The sequence below is a fragment of the Globicephala melas genome, chromosome 4 (genome assembly GCF_963455315.2).
Source record: "Globicephala melas chromosome 4, mGloMel1.2, whole genome shotgun sequence".
NCBI lineage: Eukaryota > Metazoa > Chordata > Mammalia > Artiodactyla > Delphinidae > Globicephala > Globicephala melas.
In genome coordinates, this window is record NC_083317.1 from 38643783 (window position 1) to 38667707 (window position 23925).

The 23925-nt window shown below is 33.5% G+C and overlaps 1 protein-coding gene across 4 annotated transcripts in view; it reads left to right on the forward strand.

Moving 5' to 3' along the window:
- Positions 1-23925, forward strand: part of CADM2 (cell adhesion molecule 2) — a 1069280-nt gene that overhangs the window by 971951 nt on the left and 73404 nt on the right. For all 4 annotated transcript variants that reach the window (XM_060297930.1, XM_060297931.1, XM_030860960.2 and 1 more), the window contains one exon: positions 11614-11792. In XM_060297930.1, the coding sequence (XP_060153913.1) occupies positions 11614-11792 (179 nt within the window). The remainder of the gene's footprint in view (positions 1-11613; positions 11793-23925) is intronic.

Here is a 23925-nt window from a genome sequence, read left to right on the forward strand (position 1 = left end):
TCCGGGAAGATCCCACATGCCGCGGAGCGGCTGGGCCCGTGAGCCATGGCCGCTAGGCCTGTGCGTCCGGAGCCTGTGCTCTGCAGCAGGAGAGGCCACAACAGTGAGAGGCCCGCGTACCGCATTAAAAAAAAAAAAAAAAAAAAAGAAGCAAGATTAAAAATATAATAGCTTTCCAGTATAGGGACAAAAAGACCTAGAGGCCACAGGAGCTCTCACTGTGGGTCACAAATGCAGTGTTTTTCAAATAGCTGGTTGTGGCTTTTAATGAGTCATCAGATTAATTTGAAAAACCGTTTTTAAAAAACAAAAATAAAATGGAAAAATAATAGAATAAGAAAGGAAGGAAGAAAAAGAAAGAAGATGTTACAGTACATTAGAAAGAGCAAGCTTTTATTTCCTGTGTGTATATGTTTGTGCATTGTGTAAAGCTGTAAAATATATCTTTTCCTGTAGGTCGCATTTCAAAAGATTTGAAAATTGTTACATTAACACCAACTGTGGTGAAGCTGGATCTTGGGGACATTCAGGAAAAGAACATGCTAAATCCTAATCACTTCAGTTTCTCTAAAACTGTCACTACACAAAAATGTATGTTCAAACTGAGGAGATCTTAGCTCCAAAAAAAACAGTTGAATGGCACTAAGTATGTTCTGTTTAATAATGCAGAAAAGTTTGATCCTTTGAGAAGGATTTCATCCAAATGATTAAAATATACTTGCAAATGTTTTAATCTTAAATTTCAATTATCTTCAGCATTTACTTACATGAAGCATTTAATTCCCCAGCTACCAGATAAATGACGTGCACTTTACTTTTACTTTTCCAAGACCATTGGTTTTAATATTAGAAAAGAAGGAAGTCGTGGAACAGAAACAGTTCTATAATGGTGACACAGTGTTTAACATAAGTATTTTAGATCTTATAAGGTTAGTTAGCACAATTTTATAGTAGTGAAAGTAATGGATTGTAAAGTAACTCTTATATGGAGAATAGGACCCTGTCATTGCAATGTGCCCTTGAACTGAATGGTTTTCAGGCATCTGACTGATTAGGATGCTTGTAGATACATTTTATATGGTATCAAATTGTCCTTATAATGTACACAGGTTGATAAGGTGGAAATTCTGAGAAACTCAGACTCATAAGTTATTGATTTGAAAAACATGAAAATGTTCCAAAGTCTATCTTAGTCAAAGGAGGTTTCAAGGAGTCCCTAAGTTTCAAAGAAATTGAAAACAATATTTTCTTAAGACATTATTTTTTAAAATATCATAGAGATTTTGAGGTTAATGTACATACAAAGAGGGAATTATTATTGCTTGGATGAGGGAATGAATGTTTACTCAAGATTTCTTGATCTTTTAACCAGGAGTTAATATTCCGTGTTTACCAAAGGGAAAAAAAATGTTAAGTGTAGATAAGGCATGGGTAATTGTTTTGCTTTAGCGCAAAGTCCTTGAGAGATTAGCTTAAGCATTTGTCACAATCTTGAATATTTTTTCTTCAGTGCTAAAATCTGTCACTCCTTCAGGATCATAGCAATCTTATCTTTTCTGGGGATAATCTTTTATTTCTTGTGCCACAAAGCATCTGGAATTATACAGTTTGTAGTATGAATGTTTTGTTTTTCAAAAATGTTAAAATAATTATCAATGAACACTACCTTATCAGTAAAAAGTGATCCAGGATTTCACAGGCACTCTAAAAGCTGCCATTATTTTCAAGTCTCTAAAGGCACTTACCTCTTGCATATAGTTTATTTTCTATTTCTACTACAAGTTTCTAAACTTGTAGGCAAGAAGTACCTTAAAAAGTCAGAATCAAGTAGCATATGCTCAGATTAATCAGGGTAGAAGAAATCCATTTCTCATTTTCTATTGAGATTTTAAATCTAATGATGAAGTTAACATTGATTTTATTGTCCCATCTGAATCTAATCTTTAATGTAATGAGACTCCTCCTACTTGACACTATACTAGTGCAATAGTTGATTTCAGGAATTTACCTGAGTAGATAAATTCAGAATCAGACTTTCATCTTGCAATTTAATGGAATAGGTAGGCTTGATTTCCCGCTGCAAACTGACTTCATTTATCACTGCATTAAACACCTTTGACCCTATCAGGCAGAAGTACTGATGGTGATATTTGAGTAGGGGCTTTCATTGTTGAGACTTTCAACAGGAATCACTGGGATTCTCAAACTGCAAATAGAAGGGAAAAAATCATTGCTTTTCATAAAAAGAATTTTTCAAGTATAGGAAATATCTATTCTGAGCAAAGACTAACCTTAAGAATTATGTGGATATAGCAAGAGACTGAAGAACACATCCAGAAGCCACTAAAATCAGAAGGGAGTGGAGACCAATGAGGAAAAAAAGCTAAGGAACTATTTCACTCTTTCTCTCTCTCTTACACACACAAATACACAAAGACATATTTATTAAATGAAATACAAATAACTGCAACAGGCTAGAAACACAATGGAAAATTATATACATTAAAGAGTAGTTAAATTTTCTTCACCTGCATAATTTCTTCAAGTCTCCTTTTCCTTTTTTTCCCTCTTCGCTTACTGTATTATTCCAGCCCTAAATATTTGAAATATCAGGACAGAGCCAACTTCATAAATGATGATACCAGCTGTATCAAAATACAGATTATGCAAAAATAGTTATTCTAAATATTGTGTTAAAGAGCTATAGGGGGCAGAAATGTGTACATATAATCATATATTTTAAACATTTATGAAAATACATGGGGCACATTTCCACATATCAGAAAAGCAAAACTTTTGTTTTTTGGCCGCGTTGGGTCTTCGTTGTTGCGTGTGGGCTTTCTCTAGTTGCGGCAAGCAGGGGCTACTCTTCATTGCGGTGGCTTCTCTTGTTGCAGAGCACAGGCTTTAGGCACGTGGGCTTCAGTAATTGTGGCATGCGGGCTCAGTAATTGGGGCTCGCGGGCTCAATAGTTGTGACGCACAGGCTTAGTTGCTCTGCAGAAAGTGGGATCTTCCCAGACCAGGGATTGAACCCTTGTCCCCTGCATTGGCAGGCAGATTCTTAACCACTGCGCCACCAGGGAAGCCCCAAGACGTGTTTCTTTATTTTCTTCTAGCACTTGAATTTAGAGTTTCTTAAACTGAAATCATCAACTTTTCCTTTCCACTGTATCTCAGTTTGTTTCCACCCTGGTTTATGTTATGTTTGTTTGTCATTTGGTTGGTTAGTTGGTTGGTCTTGCATTGTTATTTTTTCCTATTCAGGACTAAGATTGTGTTCATACAGACTAGACTCCATAAGGAGAGTTTCTCCTCTGTTTTCACTAACACCATACATTTTCTAGCTCCAAAAAGTTATGTTTACTTTCCCAAGAGCTCTTCTATTATATTCTATTATTCTGTACTTGCCTTTATTATTACTCCAACTTCATGTAAATCTTTGTTTTCTCTCTTCAGAACTCTATATATGGTCTCTTCATTGAATTTTTCTTTTTCAGGTATTTCACATTGGTATACTTAAAGGAAACTCTGCTCAGAAATATTTACTTCTCAAAAGAGTTAGTAAAGCATTTTTATTTTTCAGGAAAGTCTGGATTTTTCCACCTGATACTCAAGGCCAGGGTTGAGTGCCAGGCTAAAAAACGTACAGGTTTAAATGTACAGGTTTTTGTTTTTACCCCCCACCTCTCTATTCCAAACTTTTTCATTTCTTTGCTTTTGTTCATCCTCCTCTTTATGACCAGAATGTTCCCTACCATATTTCATTCTGTATTCCATATTAACGGCATCATCAGTCTTCTGGTCTAATAGTAAAATAATAATTTTTCATGTCCAGATTCATGTTCTAAAAACTTTGTCTCGGGGGCTTCCCTGGTGGCGCAGTGGTTGAGAGTCCGCCTACTTAGGCAGGGGGCACGGGTTCGTGTCCTGGTCTGGGAAGATCCCACATGCTGCGGCGCGGCTGGGCCCGTGAGCCATGGCCACTGAGCCTGCGCGTCCAGAGCCTGTGCTCCGCAATGGGAGAGGCCACAACAGTGAGAGGCCCGCCTACTGCAAAAAAAAACAACAAAACAAAACAAAACAACTTTGTCTCGGACTAAGCTTCTTATGAGCATATTTGGTCCTGTTCCTTAATATCAACTTACATCTTGGCTTTTGATTTTATTACCCCCAGCTCAGTTATCACATCAAATACTTTTAACTTTGCCCTTTCCTAATTTGTTATCTTAGCCAATAACACTATCACCTAGTAACCTTATACTCTTTCCAGGCATTCACCATGTTTAAATTCATCTATTCAACAATACAGCCTCTGGAAGGCAAGCATCCTAACCAGGATTCTGACTCCTCTTGAGCTGTCATCTTCCATTTCTACTGCTCAAAATCCTGCCATAATTAGAGAGATGAGTCAAAAGTTATATCTTTCATAAAGCCTGTTGCAATGTTCCTAATGCAGATATGATGAATCTTTATGATTTTTTATAACTCATTTATGCCACTTACCATATCCTGCCAAGTGTTATATTTGATTAGACATATTTTATGTAAACTATTAAAGTATAATATCTCAGAGAACAGATATTATTTTAGTTTTCCTATGTCCCTTATAATTCTTGGTTCAAAACTTGCACTGATTTGTTTATAGATACTTGTTAGATAATAATTGTGTAACCTTATGAAGTATCTAGTCAAGAATATATAGGTATACTTTAATTAACAGCAACAACAAAAATGTTCATTGATCTCTTACCTGTCTTAAGATGTAAGTGTAAGAGTAGGACATTTTCTGGTAATTAAACCCATCGAGAGTCATTGAAGATTACTCTACTATAAAACGTTTCTGAAGTTTTGTTTTCCCTTAAGCAAAACTATACGTATAAAGACAGACACATAAATGTTTCATTGATTATGTTTTAAAACAAACCTCAATTGTGATAAGTAAAACATTCAAAGTTAACTTGGCTAATAGTAAAAGTTATTTGATGTTTTAAGAATTGCTGCCATGAAAAGTATAAAATCAATATCAGAATAAAAAGAAAACAAATTTCATTATAATTAAGTTACACAACAATCAAATCTGAGGAAAAATCACAGTTTGTATGTATTCTCCAAGGGCCTAGATCAATATTTTTACAATAATTAAGAATATACCTTTCAATATATATAGAAAGTTACTTACAAACTATGTTCAGAAACATCTCATTTGATCCTCAATAACAAAATAATCCTTTATGTATCTTTAAATTTGAAATGATCAACATAATAAATAACTCCACAAGTAATCCCTTTCAGTCTCTTTCTGCTTATCTACCATATCCTTTGCTTCCAACTGAGACTCATTACAAAATTATGTTTTGAATTGGTTTCACGGCTTTGAGAAAGGCTACTCTTTGAACTTCCTTTGTATTTGTATTTAAATTTTAAAAAAGGAGCAAGCAACCCCAGCTTCTGTTTTCCTATTTTCCTTTTTTCTTCTTCCTCACTTGATTGACAAAGTTTGGACTGTGGTTTATGGATACAATATCCATCTACCCAATGGAGATTGCCTAGGCTAGATTTCTCTCAGAATCCTCCCTATGGGAACCCAAGAAAATTAAAATTCTGCACTTGAAACCAATTTCAAACCCACTTTTCAATTAATTTTCATTTAAGTTCTCTCCCTCCATTTCTCTAAACATTTGATAGCATGAATGCTGAGGTTTTATATACAGACTCTGCAGTATAATTTCTTGATTTAAAAGTTTGCTTAAAGCAGAAAAAGGAATCAAGATGTTTACATAACTCCCACCACCTTCTTTCACTTTAGAGTAAAAATATTATAAGAAATAAAGGGGAATTAGGCTTTAAAAAAATCTCCTGAGTATTGAAGCTTCAATCACATCTACTGCCACCCATGGAATTTCTAAACTGAAATAAATGCAGTAGTCATCTTCATGTGCCATATAGGCCCCAAGTTATTAAATATAAGTTCATGCTTTGTCTTATATTAAAGGAAATGTAAGATATGTGTAATTGTAGTATGCAATTTCTTTCTTTTTCCTTTGAGCCAGAACAAGATGTTTACTTGAATGCTATTACAGTGACTTATTTTTTTCTTTTATCTAGAAAAAGTAACTTAATTTTCACAGGATTAGTTTTAGAATTAGAACCCAACATGTACTGTGCTTATTGAAGGAAAAGACATTGCAGAACTCAAGGGGGATATAGCCATTTGGGAAAAGGAAGATACTGGAGAGTGTATCCATTCCAAAATTTGGAAGACCTTTTACTCTTGTCCACTTTGTAAGGATACTAGGAGAATTCTTTCCTTAGGAGATCTGTATTGTGGGACTGATATTTCTATAACTAAACTGCTGCTTCTTTATTCTTCTCAAGCATGAGCCTAAAAGGGAAAATGGGAGCTATGAAGGCAAAGCTCACCAATAGTCTCATCAATAGGTATTCTCATCAATACCTAGGGAGTGAATGATTCCATATACAGTTGGAAGAATTAGAGGGATTATTACTGTGTCATGACTTTACAGAATAAATGCCCTAATGACTAACTCAGGAGTTTCAGTGGATATTAGTAATTGTGTTTATATCTAGTTCAAATAGTAAATAAACTGGTAGTCTGAGAAAGTTGTGGCAATTCTTTCCAACACTAATTTATAAATAAGGAATTGTTAAAGATATCAGAGATTCTCCTATTAGATATCTACAAAACAGTGAGTCAATAAAAGTTTTTTAAAAGTCTGTTAAGATAAAAACAGCTTCACCAAGATGTTAGAATACAAGAGAATAAAGATACAAGCATATTTGGTTCCTTTTTTCACTTTTATTTTCTTGTTGTTTTTTGCTTACCCTAGGAAGAAACTGCTACACAAATATTTTTAGGTACCTAAGAAAACAAAATATCTTTTTCAGCCTTATAGATTTGGTAACAAACATAAATTTAATTTCATCTCATTCAGAAGATTTTCTACTTTTAGTTGAAAATTAATTGCTTTGAAAGGGGCAACTCTCTGGATTGACTATCTTAATATTCTTGCTGTAGAGTTATACAGTATTATCTCATGCCTGATGCTGTGTCACTGTCCTCTAATTCCTGGTGTCTGGCTCCTACTCTTTTTCAGCCTTATCACATAGAAACTGTAGACTGGAACCACTTTTTAAATGATCTCCTTTGGTTGCCTGAATAGCAGGGAAGATTTTTATTCATTTGCAGCAAGAAACTCAATCATTCTAGGTTCCAATTAGAGAAAGCCTAGGGGCCCTCTTTATTAAGATGAAACACAAATTGTATCAAGACTTGCTAAACCAGTTAATATTTTTATGGTTAAGCTTATTTTATTAAGAAGCTTGAACATTTTAAGTACTAATTGGAATATGTGTAGGCTATCTTTAATCGATGTGTAAACTCTAACCTCCATTTTGTTAAAATTGCATCTTATGGTGCTAACATTTTTTGCCACCTTGAAGATTTATCATTCAGAGTACAATCAAGAATGCTGCAATGTTCGTTGTCAGGAGTGACTTATACTGCTGTAATCTCCTGTTAACCATTTCATTTTTGCAGGTGTTTGTTCATTATTTCCTAAAAGAGAGAATTATTATTTTAGAAAAAAGTTTTTTAAATACTGGCAACTTGAATAATTTTTCTAGATCTTTAACTTCATTTCTATACACAAAATTTTAAATATATATCTAAATTTAACTACATATTTACAGAGCCATGTGCTTTAAGATATGATTTAAAGTTTATGAACACTAACAGAGAAAAAATTGACAGTTTAGATTTGGGGAGTATAATTTTATGTATGGAAATGTATAGATATTTGCATATAATTATATCTGTGTGTTTAAATTCCAACTTATATATGAAGAAATATTGCCTCTTAATATAATAAAATACTTCTATTAAGCAGTATTTTAAGGATGAATTTTCTGTAATTCAAATTATCCTTAATGTAACTGTTATCTTAATGTTGGCCTTATGTGGCTTTGTAGAAAGGATGCAATTTCTAATTATTTCACTTACATGTAGTTAATCATAGTTTTATTGTGCCTGCTTTTTTCTTTAAAGAATTTTAAGGATGTCTATGGTTCAAGATTATCCAGTCTATCAGTTTTAAAATAAGAATTAGTAAATTCAAATAACAACAAGCAAATGAGGAATATATGAAGAAAGTTGAGAAGTATTAATGGTTTGACTTTTATTAAAGATGCTATCAGAATGAGTTGTCTATATAATTGGATGATATAAATTATTGTATTATTCTAATGTTTTTAGATGACAAACTTTTACTAAAAAACTAAGTGACTTTTTTTACCATACTGCTGATCTACTTATTTTGATACAATTTACAATATTTATTATTATTTGGTTCACAACTTTTATTTCTTTTACAAAATGTTGTCAGAAAAAAATACATATTCTTCATCTTAGAAAAGCTGTGGTAGTCATAGACACCACTTATCAAAACCTATGTTCTAATTGTATTCACGACAACAAAGCATAAGTTCAACGTTTTCACCAAAATAAACAAATAATTAAAGCTTTTTTGAAAATAATTTATAATGGTAAGATAAAATCATGTTTAAATTAAAAAATTTTGACATAGAAGAACTAGGAAAATATTCCTCATGTTAGAACACAAGGGGTAGTGGGAAAAGCATTGACTATGGATTCAGACCAGGGTTTGAATACATCTCTAATCTTCTATATTATTATCTGCATTATATTTTTAAAAGTGATACTCACCATGTTCTTACGAGGATTATAGTAAATCTACGTAAAGTAACTAGGACATTGTCAACACATGGTGATAGATACTAATAACCATTCTTATCATTAACAATTACATAAGACTGAACTCTTTGAAGACAGAAATTCATGATTCATTTATCCTTTCTTCCCTGAAAGCAGATTTTGAGAATTGTTTGCAAGTATTTGATTAAAGGAGAACTGTCAGTTTCTATGAGTTCAGTTTTTTCTTAGATTCCACATATAAGTGAAGTCATATAGTATCCGTCTTTCTCTGTCTGACTTTTCCACTTAGCATAATGCCCTCAAGGTCCATCCATATTGTCACAAATGGCAGGATTTCCTTCTTTTTTTAATGACTGAATAGTATTCCATTACATTTGGAATTTATTTTCTTTATCCATTCATTTGTAAATGGACACTTAGGTCGTTACCATGTCTTGGCTATTGTAAATAGTGCTAAAATGGATATGGGTGCAGATACCTTTTTGAAACAGTGATTTTTTCCCCCCTTTGGATATATACCCACAAGTAGAATCACTGGACCATATGGTAATTCTATTTTTAATTTTTTGAGGAACCTCCATACTGTTCTCCATAGTGGCTGCACCAATTTACATTCCCACCACCAGTGTAGGAGAGTTCCCTTTTCTTCACACCCTCCTCAACAGTTATTACTTCTTGTCCTTTAGAAGGCAGCCATTCTAACAGGTATAAGTGTTATCTCATTGTGGTTTTGATTTTCATTTCCCTGGCTGTTAGTGATGTTGCGCATCTCTTCATGTACCTGTTGTCCATTTGTATATCTCCTTTGTAAAAAATGTCTATTCAGATTATCTGTTTTTAATCAGGGTTTTTTGCTGCTGACTTGTATGAGCTCTTTCTTTATTTTGGATATTTACCCCTTATCTTATTTACCCAGACATAATATTTGCAAATAATTTTCTCATTTCATAGGCTGCCTTTTCATTTTTTAAGTTGTTTCTTTTGCTGTGCTGAAGCTTTTTAATTTAACGTGGTCCCACTTGTTTATTTTTGCTTTTGTTGTCTTTGCTTTTGGTGTTAAACCTGAAAAATCATCACCAAGACCAATGCCAAGGAGCTTCTTTCCTGTTTTACATTTTCAGGTCTTACATTCAAGTTTTTAATCCATTTTGAGCTGATGTCTATGTATAACGTAAAATAGGGGCCCAGCTTTATTCTTTTGTGTGTGGCACGTCAGTTTTCCCTGCACTATTTATTGAAGAGACTGTCCTTTCCCCTATTGTGTATTCTTACCTCCTTTGTCAAAAATTAATTGACCGTATATTCATGGGTTTATTTTTGAGCCTTCTATTCCGTTTATCTATGTGTCTATATTTTTGCCAATATCATACTCTTTTAAGTACTATATCTTTGAAATATCATTTGAAATCAGGAAATGTGAAAGCCCCAGCTTTTTCCTTCTTTCTCAAGATTGCTTGCCTATTTGGGGCCTTTTGTTGTTGCATACAAATTTTAGGATTGTTTGTTCTTTTTATGTGAAAAATGCCATTGGAATTTTGATAGGGATTGCATTGAATTTGTAGATTGCTTTGGGTAGTATAGACATTTAATATTAATTCTTTCAATCTATGAGCAAAGACCATCTTTCCATTTATTTGACCTCTTCAGTTTCTTTCATTAATGTCTTATAGTTTTCAGTGTACAGATCTTTCACCCCCTTGGTTACATTTTTTTCTAAGTATTCTATTCTTTTTGATGCAATTATAAAATAGATTTTCTTAATTTCTGTTTCTGATATTTCATTGTTGGTGTATAGAAATTCAATTGATTTTTGTCTATTGATTTTGTGTCTTGTAACTTTACTGAATTCATTTATTAGTTTTAAGAGCTTTTTAGTGGAATTTTTAGGGTTTTCTTTATATGCTATCATATCATCTGCAAATGAAGACAGTTTTACTTCTTCCTTTCCAGTTTGGTTACCAGTTATTTATTTTCCTGCTTAATTGCTCTGGCTAGGACTTCCAGTAAAATGTTGAATAAAAGTGGCCAGAGGCAGGGGTGGGGGATAGGGGAAATGGGTGAAGGTGGTCAAAAGATACAAAATTCAAGTTTTAAGTTCTGAGGATATAATGTATAGTATGCCAACTATAGTTAATAATACTGGATTGTATATTTTAAAGTTGTTAAGAGAGTAGATCTTAAAAGTTCTCATCACAAGAAAAAAAGGTAACTATGTGAGGTGATGGATGTTCACTAAACTTATTGTGGTAATCATGTGGCAACATTTACATATATCAAATCATTATGCTCTACACCTTAAACTAGTGCAGTGTTGTGTGTCAGTTATATCTCAGTAAAGCTAAGGAAAAAAGAAAAGAAAAGAGATAACTTGCAGAAAAAAAAAACCTCTAGAGGGATGAGAAAGCAGGAAAGGTAAGGGGGAGAAATTTCAGGTGGTTTCAGGCAAAGCTGTGCCCCCACAATGGTGACCCCAAATGCAAAGGTATAATTCCAGATACCCCTGTGGAAGGCTGCTCCAATAGCCCACAGGCAATCCTCCAGAGACCAGCAGGTATGAGACATTTAGCCACAGAATCTGGGCCGCAGGACCTGCTATCTATCAGTGACTACTATAGTGACTCAACTAATTAGCTCCTTAATACATGTCTGCTTAGTTAAGGAGAATAGAATAAAATTATAATTGCCATACCTCCAAAATCTTCTGAGTAAGTGCATTATGATTCTTTTGGTACCTTATAGAAGTTAGCACATAGTTATCCATGAAATGAGTGTTAAATATTTATAAATTGCTTAATTAATTCACAGAATATGTAACATTTCATATGTTTTTTGTTTATATGCATGTTTAAATCCAATAGGCCAGAACCTGTTTTGTGGACAAAGGATGGCGGAGAATTACCAGATCCTGACCGAATGGTTGTGAGTGGTAGGGAGCTAAACATTCTTTTCCTCAACAAAACGGATAATGGTACATATCGATGTGAAGCCACAAATACCATTGGCCAAAGCAGTGCAGAGTATGTTCTCATTGTACATGGTGAGTACCTTTTGACATTATTATACATGCAAGAATGACCTGAAAAACTGCTTAAATTTATCAAAATCTTTAGAATAATAAACAAATTTAAATGGGTTTTCTTTTTCTTTCACAAGGACTTCTCATAAGTGTAAATATCTTCATGATCCACAATTAATATGTTTCAAGTCAAACTAATAAAATAAAATGACAGCCTATACTCGAAATAAAATTTATATTTGTGAAAGATTTTTTAATTATAAATATACTGTATAATATTTGGTGGTGAAGAGTAAATCATATTAATGGTTTTCTTTACGTTTTATGCTTTAAATTATAAATCAGAATCATGAAAACAATATTTTCCCTGAGTTAATTTTGGTAGTATTATCATAAAAATATGCTTTATAATCACTATTACTAGTTTTACAAAGAGAGATAGCATGTAATCGAGATGTAGCAAAGACAGAGGTGTACAATACTATTGAAAACTGTACTAATTTCTTATGAACAATAATTTGAAACACCCACAGACATTTTTTTCTCCTCTGCAATAATCTCACAATTTGAGTAAATATAGGAAAATGGCAAAAAGACATGCCAATACCCAAGATTAAAAAGAATCTCTGTTTTTCCTAAACTCCAAAAGCCAGGACAAGTTGTTCATGAGGTAGCTTTAACATATTGTTAGACGAAGATGAACTTTTCTGAAATCGATAAATATCACAATGAACAAAATTAGTCAGGTTTCTTTATTACAAGACTTCTCAGAGTTTATTTATAGGGTACAATGTGAATCTCCAAGAGAAAAAAGCATTAGAGAATGTAAGATTTTTCTCATATAGTTCACCAAGAAAACTTTTTTTAAGACTAATGTTGTGTTCTACACAATATTACAGTATTTGAATGAGTACTGTGTAAAAATTACACAATGCTGTAATAAATCCAATGGATCTTAGAAATCCTGAAGGGAGTACATTTATTTGAAATCTTTCTCATGAACCTAAGTATAAAATAACTGTAAGAAGCATGGGTTAATTTTATACCTTTCCAAAAAGGAATTTGGGGGATAAAGTCTAATTCTTTGTAAAGGGATTTAATTTTAGGGGAAAAATAATCCCATTTGTGTTTTTTTCCAAGATGTTTACTGTTTTATGATACAGGCCAAAATTGGAGAAAGAATAATGTATTAAATCAATTTACAACTTTATTTTCAAATTACCTTAGTGTCTACCATTTCTCAGTTCTTAATAACACTTTTGTTCTTGAAGGCAAAGTCTTGCATTGAATAGACTTTCCACATATAAACATCTTGAAGATAACAGAGCTGAGAGAGTAATTTCTAGTATCTCATGAATTGTGCAAATTCCAGCTTTTGGGAAAGATCAGCCTAATCAAATTAGACTGATAAATTGGAATTAAATGTAGTAACCCCCTGTAGATAAACCCTACCAGGCTCACTGCCAGAGAGAATATAACAACCACTGAGTGTGTCAAGAAGATAAGTTAGATCCTTAGAGCAGGATCCAGGAGTAGCTTTCAGTTCGTGCTGACCTGGATGTTTAGGTCTTGCAGTCACGGAAATGAAGTCTGATTCACCCTCAACTTGATAAGCGCTTGTCTCACCTAACAGTTTTGGAACCTGGGGCATGTTGCATAGCATGTCACATTGTGTTGAAAGCAATATGACATAAAAATATAGAGAATTAGAAGGGAAGTGACAGAAAAAATAATATACTTAGATGAAAGGTATGTTATTTGTTTTTTTAAAGTAATTCAAGTGGGGAAAATTCATATGTTTTCTCAGTGTTTGCAAGCTAGCCAACAGCATGATTTCCTAAATAGCCAAGCTACCTTTAGGTAGTTGGCAGTTGACATATTTCTAATAGATACTTTTCTGAGCACTTTGTAAGAAGTCATTTTTGGCTTTGCTTTTTGAACTACAATTCATCAAAAGCACCCCATAGATTAATGCTATTCATGCTACTAGATAAATTGCTGTGAAGTTCAACAGTGGTTTACCTAGGATTATTGACACAAGTAATGAGAGGCTCGATGAAACAGTGAAACCATATTACACTGTGTTTAAAAAGGGCTCCAATTGGGTTCATTACAAAACAAAGGGTTTTTTTTTCCTCCTTTGCGCACAGGATATAATGTTTCATTAGTCACTGGTTGTATAAATATAAAAAGCTACTCTCTTCTGTTAATGGTTTGGCTGTTTCAAAACCCAACTAAATGGTGAAATTTGAGTGGTATTTCAATCTATAATGAATGCTGTATGCATTTCAGAATGAAGTGATAAGTGATCATTTGTGAGAACTTTACACTTTTATCTTTTACACCAAGTTTGATTTTACATTAGCTGTGATAATTTAATATAGCTCTAGCACAGAAGGGCCTTTCATGAGCTGAGACTGTCTCTGATTCTACCACAGTTACCTAGGTTCTATTGATTCTTAACTTGATGGAGGTCAGAGCACTTTGCTGTGAAATCATCTGCTATCTAGGTACCATCCTAATGGTTAGATTTTATTCTTTGGGTGTCAGTGGAAGTGCATTATTTAAATGTTTTCACATTTAATTGTTAACAGCACTGACTTTGTATGTCATGGACACTGGAGTGTTCCCCTCCACCCTAACCCCCATGATACCTTTGCAAATTTAAACAGTACAATTTCAGATGGTAATTTGAAACTGCCAGTCTGGTTCTCACTCTCAATGAAAGGCCTAACAAAATTCAGTACATGTATACAAATATATGTAAGATAAAACACTTTTGGGGCTTCCCTGATGATGCAGTGGTTGAGAGTCCGCTTGCCGATGCAAGGGACACGGGTTCGTGTCCCGGTCTGGGAAGATCCCACATGCCGCGGAGCAGCTGGGCCCATGAGCCATGGCTGCTGAACCTGCGCGTCCGCAGCCTGTGCTCCACAACAGTGAGCGGCCCGCGTATCGCAAAAAAAATAAAAAAATAAAAATTACACTTTAGAAACGTTTGCACTGTAGAGATTCCATTAGGAAAAAAGGTACCATTTTTTCATTAACAAGCTAAGCAATGGAAAAATTAATCTGTTAAATTAGTAGCCATAGTGATACTATTAATTCCTGTGAGCACAGTAGTTTTTTGTTTTTTACTTCTGTATAAAAAATATTGAAGTTACTCTCATGTTATTATTGTTATCATGCTATTTATTTCTTTTGAATGGCTAATTACTTCCATATTAATGGTCTTGAAATATGCTGTTCCATTGCTGTTTTTACTATTTGGAGAACTCAGATCAAAGGAGATATTCATTCATTCACCAAATAAGTATTTAGCATTTATTCACTGAGTGCAAATGCACTATAGGAGCAAAGGTGAATATCACTCAAGAAGCTTAGAGTTAAACATGAATGATAAGCATTCAAGTAAGTATAGTACAAAAATCAAAGAGTTATAGGTGTATGGATATACAATGATGTAGATATTCATAGTTTGTGACAACATGGTCCAATTGTCTGGAATTACAAAAAAATAGTAACACAGTACTCCTGGATTATTTATAAACAAATGGCATACATCATAAATAGAAGTACCCACCAGTGCCAGGAACATAGATAAATAATAAATCAGAGTATTATTATTATACTATTACTAGTAGTCTTATGATACCTTAAAGCAATCTCAGTCCAGTGCTCTGGTACATAATTTACCCAAAGGTTGTGTACAATTTACTGCCCATGGTCTTCCCTGAATGGTACCCAGAGCATAAATTAAGTTATCCCTATTGAAGAATGAGAAAATTCTATATTCTTGTTAACCAAGCAATAGAGAAGATCATTAAAAATCAACACTACAGCAAATTAGTAATATAGAGTGAGCAGGATAAAAGTAATAATCACCCTTGTTTCTCTGATGCAACATCAAGTTGAGAAAGTTTAGGTAAAATATCCTCTCCTCAAAGAAATGCTACCCAGATCTCCATCTTTTAGTATAGAAATCATAGAAGATACCTATTCATTACACAAGGAATGGCTGCAGAGAACTGAGAATGACCTGAGACTAATCTTATTTTGTGGTTGGGGATGATTCAAGTCCTTATATTTATTTGTCATCCACTTATTTAAAAAGTATTTTTTTGGAAGTGTCAGAACTTTATAGTACCTGGGAAATTTTGAAAGAATATCTATGAAGAGTGGAAAACATAAATTACCACTTCCCCCCAAATCCTATACTTCTTCCTCCTCAACTATCCCAATGCCTTTGACCTCCCTTCACTCTCATGCTAGAGAAAGGCATAACCACGCCTCAGAATACATATGGAAGATGGACAGTGGTGCTGGAACTCTTTTACTATCATCTGCCCTCCCCAGAATTCGGGAAGAAATACAGTAATACAAGTAGAAAAAATGAGTAACTTATTTCTTCTTCTGCCAGTAGCTGTACTAACTATGGCAGGTCCACACTGTAGAGAGGAGTAAGGGGGAGTCCAGTGTGAGCTTCAGTGGAGAGGACACTCCACTTAGGACCCATCTCAGGGCTGTCTCACACAGTCATGGCAGAGTTGAGATGCACTATTCCAGAACTTTGTTCATGATACTCACCATCTTTCTTCAAATTTACTTTTCATATTACCATAGTAACCCTTATATGAAATTTAAAATTATCTTACCACTACTTTTATTCCATTACTTCACTGTTTTTGACTTACAGAAATAAGCTTTTATAACAATTCATTACTTCTTCATTATCTTAACTCTTGCTATTCTTATTTTGAATAAAATTATCCACTATGCACCTTTCCATATTTTTACTTTTCTTTATATGTACATATTTAGCTTTTTCTAGCAAATTTCATATGTAGGACCATATAAAAACAAGTAAAATTTTTCATAACTAGTATTATTATTATAGTAGAAAGTGAAATAGTATAAAAAGCTTGTTTATGTAATGCCAGTTTACTGACAGTTGCTGACTTTGTATTCCTAAAATATCACTTGACAGTTATGGTTTGTGTTATATATTTATTCATGTATCTATTGAAATGAATACTGATGAAAAATGTGATATTGCTTTTTGTTTGTTTGCTTGTTTCCAGGATAATTTACCTCAAAAATAACACATACATAGAATAAGATCCATCACATTTTATTGTTAGCTAGTAAGAACATTTATAAAAATAGTGTTTCAGGTTTTTAATTTTTATAGTAAGAGAATATTACTGCTAGAAATATCTATGTGTTTTCGTTTAGTGAAAGGTATCAAACTATTAAATATGCCTTTCCAGCTTTAAAAAAAATTGATACAACTGCTACTTTCATTTCACTTTACCTTTATTGTTTAATAATAAATGTCAAAATTACACAGAGGCAGAATGTTGTACACCAAGATATTACAAATTCCTGCATCAAACCAAGCTTCCAAACTTTGTTGTTCATTTAGATACCCGTCTCTTTCAGAGACTACAGGTAAATGCAGGTTCACTTCCCATCCCAGGTGCTGATTCTTCCTTTCAGTCAATTTGTTTACCATGGGAGAGAGGGAAATTGAGTCATGGAGGGTAGCCTTTCTTTCACTTTAACACACATTTCCAAACCATCTGTTATCTCCTTCAAATACTTAACTAAGGTACAAGATATAAATTCAATTGCTTTAGGGTTTTAGTTCCTGATCCTAAATTTAGCAAAATAAATAATACATATATAGATGCATGCCATACTAATTATGAAACAGATTAGGAATATCATAAAGTAATATCCTAAATTTGTGTTTAAATTTGTCTTACTCTAGAACTAAGTAAATGTGATTATAATACATACTTTCCTAGTCTTAAGGTATATATTTTATATATTCCTTCTATGATTATCAATGATTTGAAAGCTAATGAGAACTCTCATTAATTAAAATTAAGAGTGTACTTCTGTGCTTCATAGTAAATATGTAGCTAGACTAAAAAGTTGGCAGTCACACTTACATTTACTGTTATAATTATCCAGCAACAAAACATTTAGAAACATTGAGAGTCTACATGTTTTTTTTTTGCTTAGCTATGCTGTTAGGAAAGGTAATACAGATCAAAATGGAAATAAGAGAGTGAATCTTTGAGCTCAGATGAGTGGGTGGGGAGCAGGAAAGAGAAGACTGGATTAATGGACAGATGTACAGCCAGCCTAGCAAACATTTGAAAGGGATTCAGCTAAAATCTGTTTCCTCACATGGAGACAGACCTACCAGTTGGTAAATTGATTCTGTGAGCTCATAATGAGCATTTTTCCTTTGGAGATGCTTTCTTTAGAAGCATAGATGGAAAAATATACGGTGTAGGAAGAAAAGGATAGAAAAGACATCCATGTGGAACAACAAAGAGTGCACTGATGGAAGAAACCTATGGCTGCTGCTCTCATCTCCAGTTGAGAGTTTCCAGACAATAAACTAGCTGGATGAGTCTTAAAACAGTACCTTCTTTAATTGCTGAGATAAAACATAGCATCTCTGGACATGAATAAGCAGGGAGAGCTGTGATGCCTGTGGGAAAGGAGTACCTCTGACTGGATGAATATGCTGTTGAACTCTGCAGAGAGAAGTGAAATGGGATCACGTAGTGGAGACAGGGGCACTGCTTTCATTATAAAGCATTTTGAAAAGTGGATATGTACAGGCTTACTCAACACGGAGTTGAGGCTAAATTTCATCTCTTTAAGATGAGCCTGAAGTGGATAAAGTTTCACCTTTCAAGGTAAAAATTCATTGAGATACCACTCTGAAGTAAATGTTTCTGTGGTACCTAGATGGATCACTGACTAAAGTGTCCACGCGGAAAACCCTCATTCCTGTCTGAAGGGAAGAAAGACTCCACCACCCAACAAATCCAACATTTAAAATGTTTTCCCTTGCACTCTTTATATATGATCTTTTCTGTCAATTTCAGAACAGAAGGGTTATACCCATGGCACTTAGTCTTTCTAGATTTTTTTTTACGTGCAAAAAAGGCTAGATTATAGCTTTATAAAATGTATAGAGCTCTTCTCCCCAAGTATATATGCATTAATTCATTAGAGAAATTCAATCAATATTCAGTCACCCATGGGGGGAAATTGTTGGCATTCCTTTTGAGAAACAATGGCATGCCTAACTAGAAGAAGATTTTACATAAAATCTGCTTTGTAGCTTCTTACAAAAATGTAGTTTTCACAAACATTGTAACAACATATAATATACTTGTTCCAGAATCTAAGAATTATCCTTGAATCCTCTCTGCCCTTCTTTCCAATTCATCAGCAAGTTCTGCTGGCGCTGTTTCCAAACCATTCTCCCAGTCACATATGACTTTATTTTAATTCTCTGCAGGGCATTTATCATTATTTGGTATTTTAGTTGTATATTTGATTGTAGATATGTACATGTACATGTATATGTGTATTATACACGTGTACATATATTGTATATGTATGCATTTATGTGCATATGTTATATGCACAAAGCAGAAATCTTATCTTGGAGCAGTGCCTTCTAAATAGCAGGCAATCAAAAATATTTCTTTAATTAAATTTATTTATCTCTCTGTTTCTCTCTTTCAACAGAAGAAACCTTAATAAAATAATACACATATGTATGTATAGATACATATATACATACATAAATATGCACAAACCCATATTCACATACATACACATATATACACATATATACCTAAGTGTATATGCGTGTATGTGTGTGTATACACTGCCCTAACTTCTGAACCAAATCAGGGTAATGATATTCATTCCTTGGACACCAAAATCAAGACCTTTAACTTTCATCCAATATTGGGAAAATAAGTGAGATGTATTTACTTGGCAATCCATATGTAAATGCCACCTTATGGATTTAAGCAGTGCACAGTATGAATAACTGTGTATAGAAGAATTCACATCTCCAATAGAAATCTTTGAAATTAGAAGAGTTTTGCAATTGACTTCACATGTCTGTTTATCTTTTCACAAAATTCTATGATGATAGCTAACTTAAAACTGGATTTGTTTTTTTGGAAATCTATATCCTTTCCCTTTTTTTAAAATATATCATCTCTTATAAAGATAACATTTATCTTTAAATGTAAACAGATGTAAAACTTCTTTGATGCATGGCCTGAAAATCCACATCACAATGATATTACTACTAGTAATATTTTACTATTCCAGGAAATGTTTTCTTGAGTATCTGCTGTATATAAAGTGCTAGGCCAGGCACTGTAGATCCTATAATAAATAAGTAAACACTCTCAATTATGCCTGGACTTCTTAGTAAAAATAAACCAGTGAGGTGTTTTCACTCATATGTTTTACCATGATGCAATTTCACAGATGTTTCAAGGTCCCCTCATTAATTGTAATATTTCAGGAGACATAGCCAGGAGAATATGAAATTCCACGATTAGAAATATATTACTTTGGTAAAATGTTCACTTCTTTATTGAGCCTATATTTTAAATATAAATAATTTGGGGAAGGTTATCAATCTGTGTCACCAAATTCCATGTGGGAATTAGTTTATTAAATAAGCTTTTTTAAGGTTAAGAAAGACCCTGCTTTTGCATGAGAACTCTGAATTCTAGGGCTACAGGTGATAGGAGGGCATATTAAAAGTGGAGCTCAATAGGCATTTCTTCACAATTCTGCTTAACATTATTCTTAGTGTTTATTAGGGATTATCTGTTGTGGATACATCCAAGAGACTCTATTTATTAATATGCTTACACAAAAAGTATTTACACACACACACACAAAAAAGTATTTACAAATAGCCCTTGTTGATTTTAAGTTACAGGATAGCAAGTTTATAATAACATTTTTGAAACACTCCCAAGTTCTCCTTTAATTTTCATTTAAATAAGCTTTTATATTGCAATATTAAATATTCTATTTGAATGCATTTTACTACCTTTAAAAATCGATCAGACAACAAACATATATGTGAAAATTAGAATTCACTAGAATTAGTGCTGTGTAATAACTTCCAATTTAATGAAAGCATTTTTTAACTTATACAAATTGGTAACATAGTACAGTAGCACAGTTTAGTTAAGACCTTAAGGATATTTAGTTCAGGATTCCAGAACCCATTGTTACTCTTTTATGGAATTTGTGTATTAAATAAGAAGAGGAATAATTTATGAATAAATGACCAGGTCTAAACTCTGTTTTTTTAGATGAAGAAGCATAGATTCAGAAGGATTAAATTATAGGCAAAATGTCTCTCAGTTATTTTATCACAGAACCTAAATGAAAAATCAAAATATCTGGATTTTTCAATCAGTAATTTTCTACTATATCATACTTCCCCTTGTGTATATTTATATTTGGTTTAAGTTTCTCTTCTAATGGGTGACAGTACTGTTCTCTCAGAGGAAACTGACATCCTCACAGAACTTAAAGTGTTTGATCAAATCATCTGATTTACTTTTTGGTAAAGCACTTTTAGGAAAGAACTCCTAGTATGGAAGTAGGTGGAGCTAAATGGTATGGAATCATTCACTTCAAAGGCATTTTTTTCTCACTTTAAATTTCACTTTCTTTTGTCAGTTTGGAATGTAAAAGAGTATTTTAAAAGAAAAAAAAATGCATACTTTTTTTCAAATGACCAACTGATTTTATTCATCAACTTTTCTTGTAATTACGTGTGACTTTGGGTTACCACCTACAGTTTAAAATTGCAATACTTTTTATTTTTCATTTTTCAAGAACAGCTTTTTTTTATTGTATGAGGATTCCATTTAGTATGTGAAGCCAGTTGAAGCTATCAGAGGAATAAATATGGATGCATTCAAATATAATTTTTAAAAGGGCTCCTTTTTATGAAGCAGATGAGGTTACCATACAGTTCTGGAAGAATAGGCATGCTCTGGCTAGTTGAGGCCTTGTCAACCTGGTGGCTGTCATTTAAGTAAGAGCCTTGGTACTGTTATCCATTCTTATGCTATAACCCAAATAGGCTGCTACATGTAGCTGAATATAATGAGAACAGATAAATGTCCTTCTCTGCACAGGCAAAAAAGCAAATACAGTAAACTTTTCCTCTTACAATTGCTTCCAATGGCAGTGCAATTATCAGTAAAGTTAAGGATGCCTGTTATTTTTAAAATTAGGATATGCGAATAACTTCTTTCAAAAAGACACTTCTTACCTTAATACTTCTAGTATACATCGAGTTCTGACTAATAATATTCCACTAATAATCTTCTACATCTCCACTAATAATCCTTGGTTTGAATTCGCTCTTGATTATCCTGGGACCACCCAGGGGAGTTAGTGACATAAAGCAGAAAGGAAGTAGACATATGGAGTCCAAACTAAATGGTAGCAGTTTTTCCCCCGATTGAACACTAGTCCTTAGAGAGAAACAAGCAGTTTGGGCTTCTGGGACTCTTTAGACTTAATTTTGCTCTGAAAATCCATTCTGAATGGGCCAGAATGCAATTTTTAAAAAGAGAAACTGCCACAAAACAAAAGAGGTTGACAAGTTAGAAATTATTGTACACTGAATTTGTAGAGAACAGAACATACCTTTAACCTGAAAAGCTCGTTACTGGAAAAAAGGTGCTGTACCACTCTTCAGTTTATTGTATACAGTGCTTGTTGGAACTGATTTCATTTTGACAAGGTTATACAGGATCTGTTGTGCTCTAATAAGCTCCAATAACAAAATGTGGTTGCATTTTTCGAATTCCTTCATTAGGATGTGAAAAAAAGGGCCCCTTTTCTATTATTTTGAATTGGATATTGTGATTTAGAGCTCTAACACTTTTAAAAACATTGAAAGACTGCATTTGGAATATAAGATTCTTCAGTATGCTGCATTTTAGTTTTCTAAATTATTTTTTAGACTTGAAGACTCTTAGCAGGAATTCCTAAAAATTACCTCATGAATGGTAAAAGGAGGAGAGAGGACAGTCTTTTACAGAGATTAACCATGTGTAAGGCTCAATTACTGTTTCACTTTATTAAAAGTGATACCATTTCCTATCTATTGACAACATTGCTATTACCACTAAAAGATGCATTATTTATAAAGCACCAGTCAAATTCAAAGCATAGAGCTAGGTACCCTAAGGAAGCACAGAAATATACCATGGAGTTGATGTCTAATTCTTCTGTTAGCTTATCATCTTATTGGTTCATGAAAAAAAAAACAAAAGAAAACACTAGTAATCATTAAGTGCCAAATGAAAGTGATAGCCTCCCGGTTTTCAACCACTGATTTCATGAAGAGCTCTGATATGTATTCTGTTTATGGTGAACTTTATTATTAATAAAAGTTAGAATAGTTGAGTGTATTAATTGATTATGTTAATTAGAGAAAATTTTTAAATGTCACCATAGTGCTACACATGTATTTTGATAAGTAGGGAAGGAGAGAGAGAGCTATGTAGCTAGTGAGAGACACATAGCCCTGGGTGTGTTCATAGTAGTGTGTCATGAATGTAAACATCTTTGTCATGGCAGCGGGGTATAGATAACAAAATGAGGGAAGCAGAGGTAAACTCGGAAAACACAAAAAGTATTCAGAGAAGGGAAATCAGTTGGGTTTTATGTGGTCAAGGAATTCTTCACAGAGCAGGTAGGAATCAGGCTGAAACTTGAGAGTGGTGTTTCACTAGGTACATCAAGAAAAGAGAGACTATTCTAAGATGAGATTGGGTGATACTGAGGGGTTGGGTCAGAGTAAATTTGTCCCAAGTCAAAATTATATTTTTAAAAACAAAGACAAGTTGATTTATAAAGATTGAGCTTACAGTTTATTGGAAAGATAGGTACATAAACATACATCTCATGGTCATATAATGTATAATAAACATGTGTAGAGGTGTGTGCAAAGTGCTTGAAAGCACACTGAGGGAAGGTATTAACTCTACAGAATTGGGGGATGCTTTACAAATGAGATCATATTTAAACTGGACTTGAAAGATAGACACGAAAGGGAAAACTAATGTTGTGAAACAGGATGTGGCTCTGAGAACATGGTAGCAAAGAGAACAGAAGGAGCTGAGTCTAGAACTTGGGGAAAGCACTGTGTCAGGGAAGATGTCTTGTGCTCCAGGCTTTGCTTTTCTGTTTATGTTAACTTGGTACTATAAGAAATAAAGAAAAGAAGCCAGGCATATATATGTTCTGAAGACCTCTAGCCCCTGTTGTT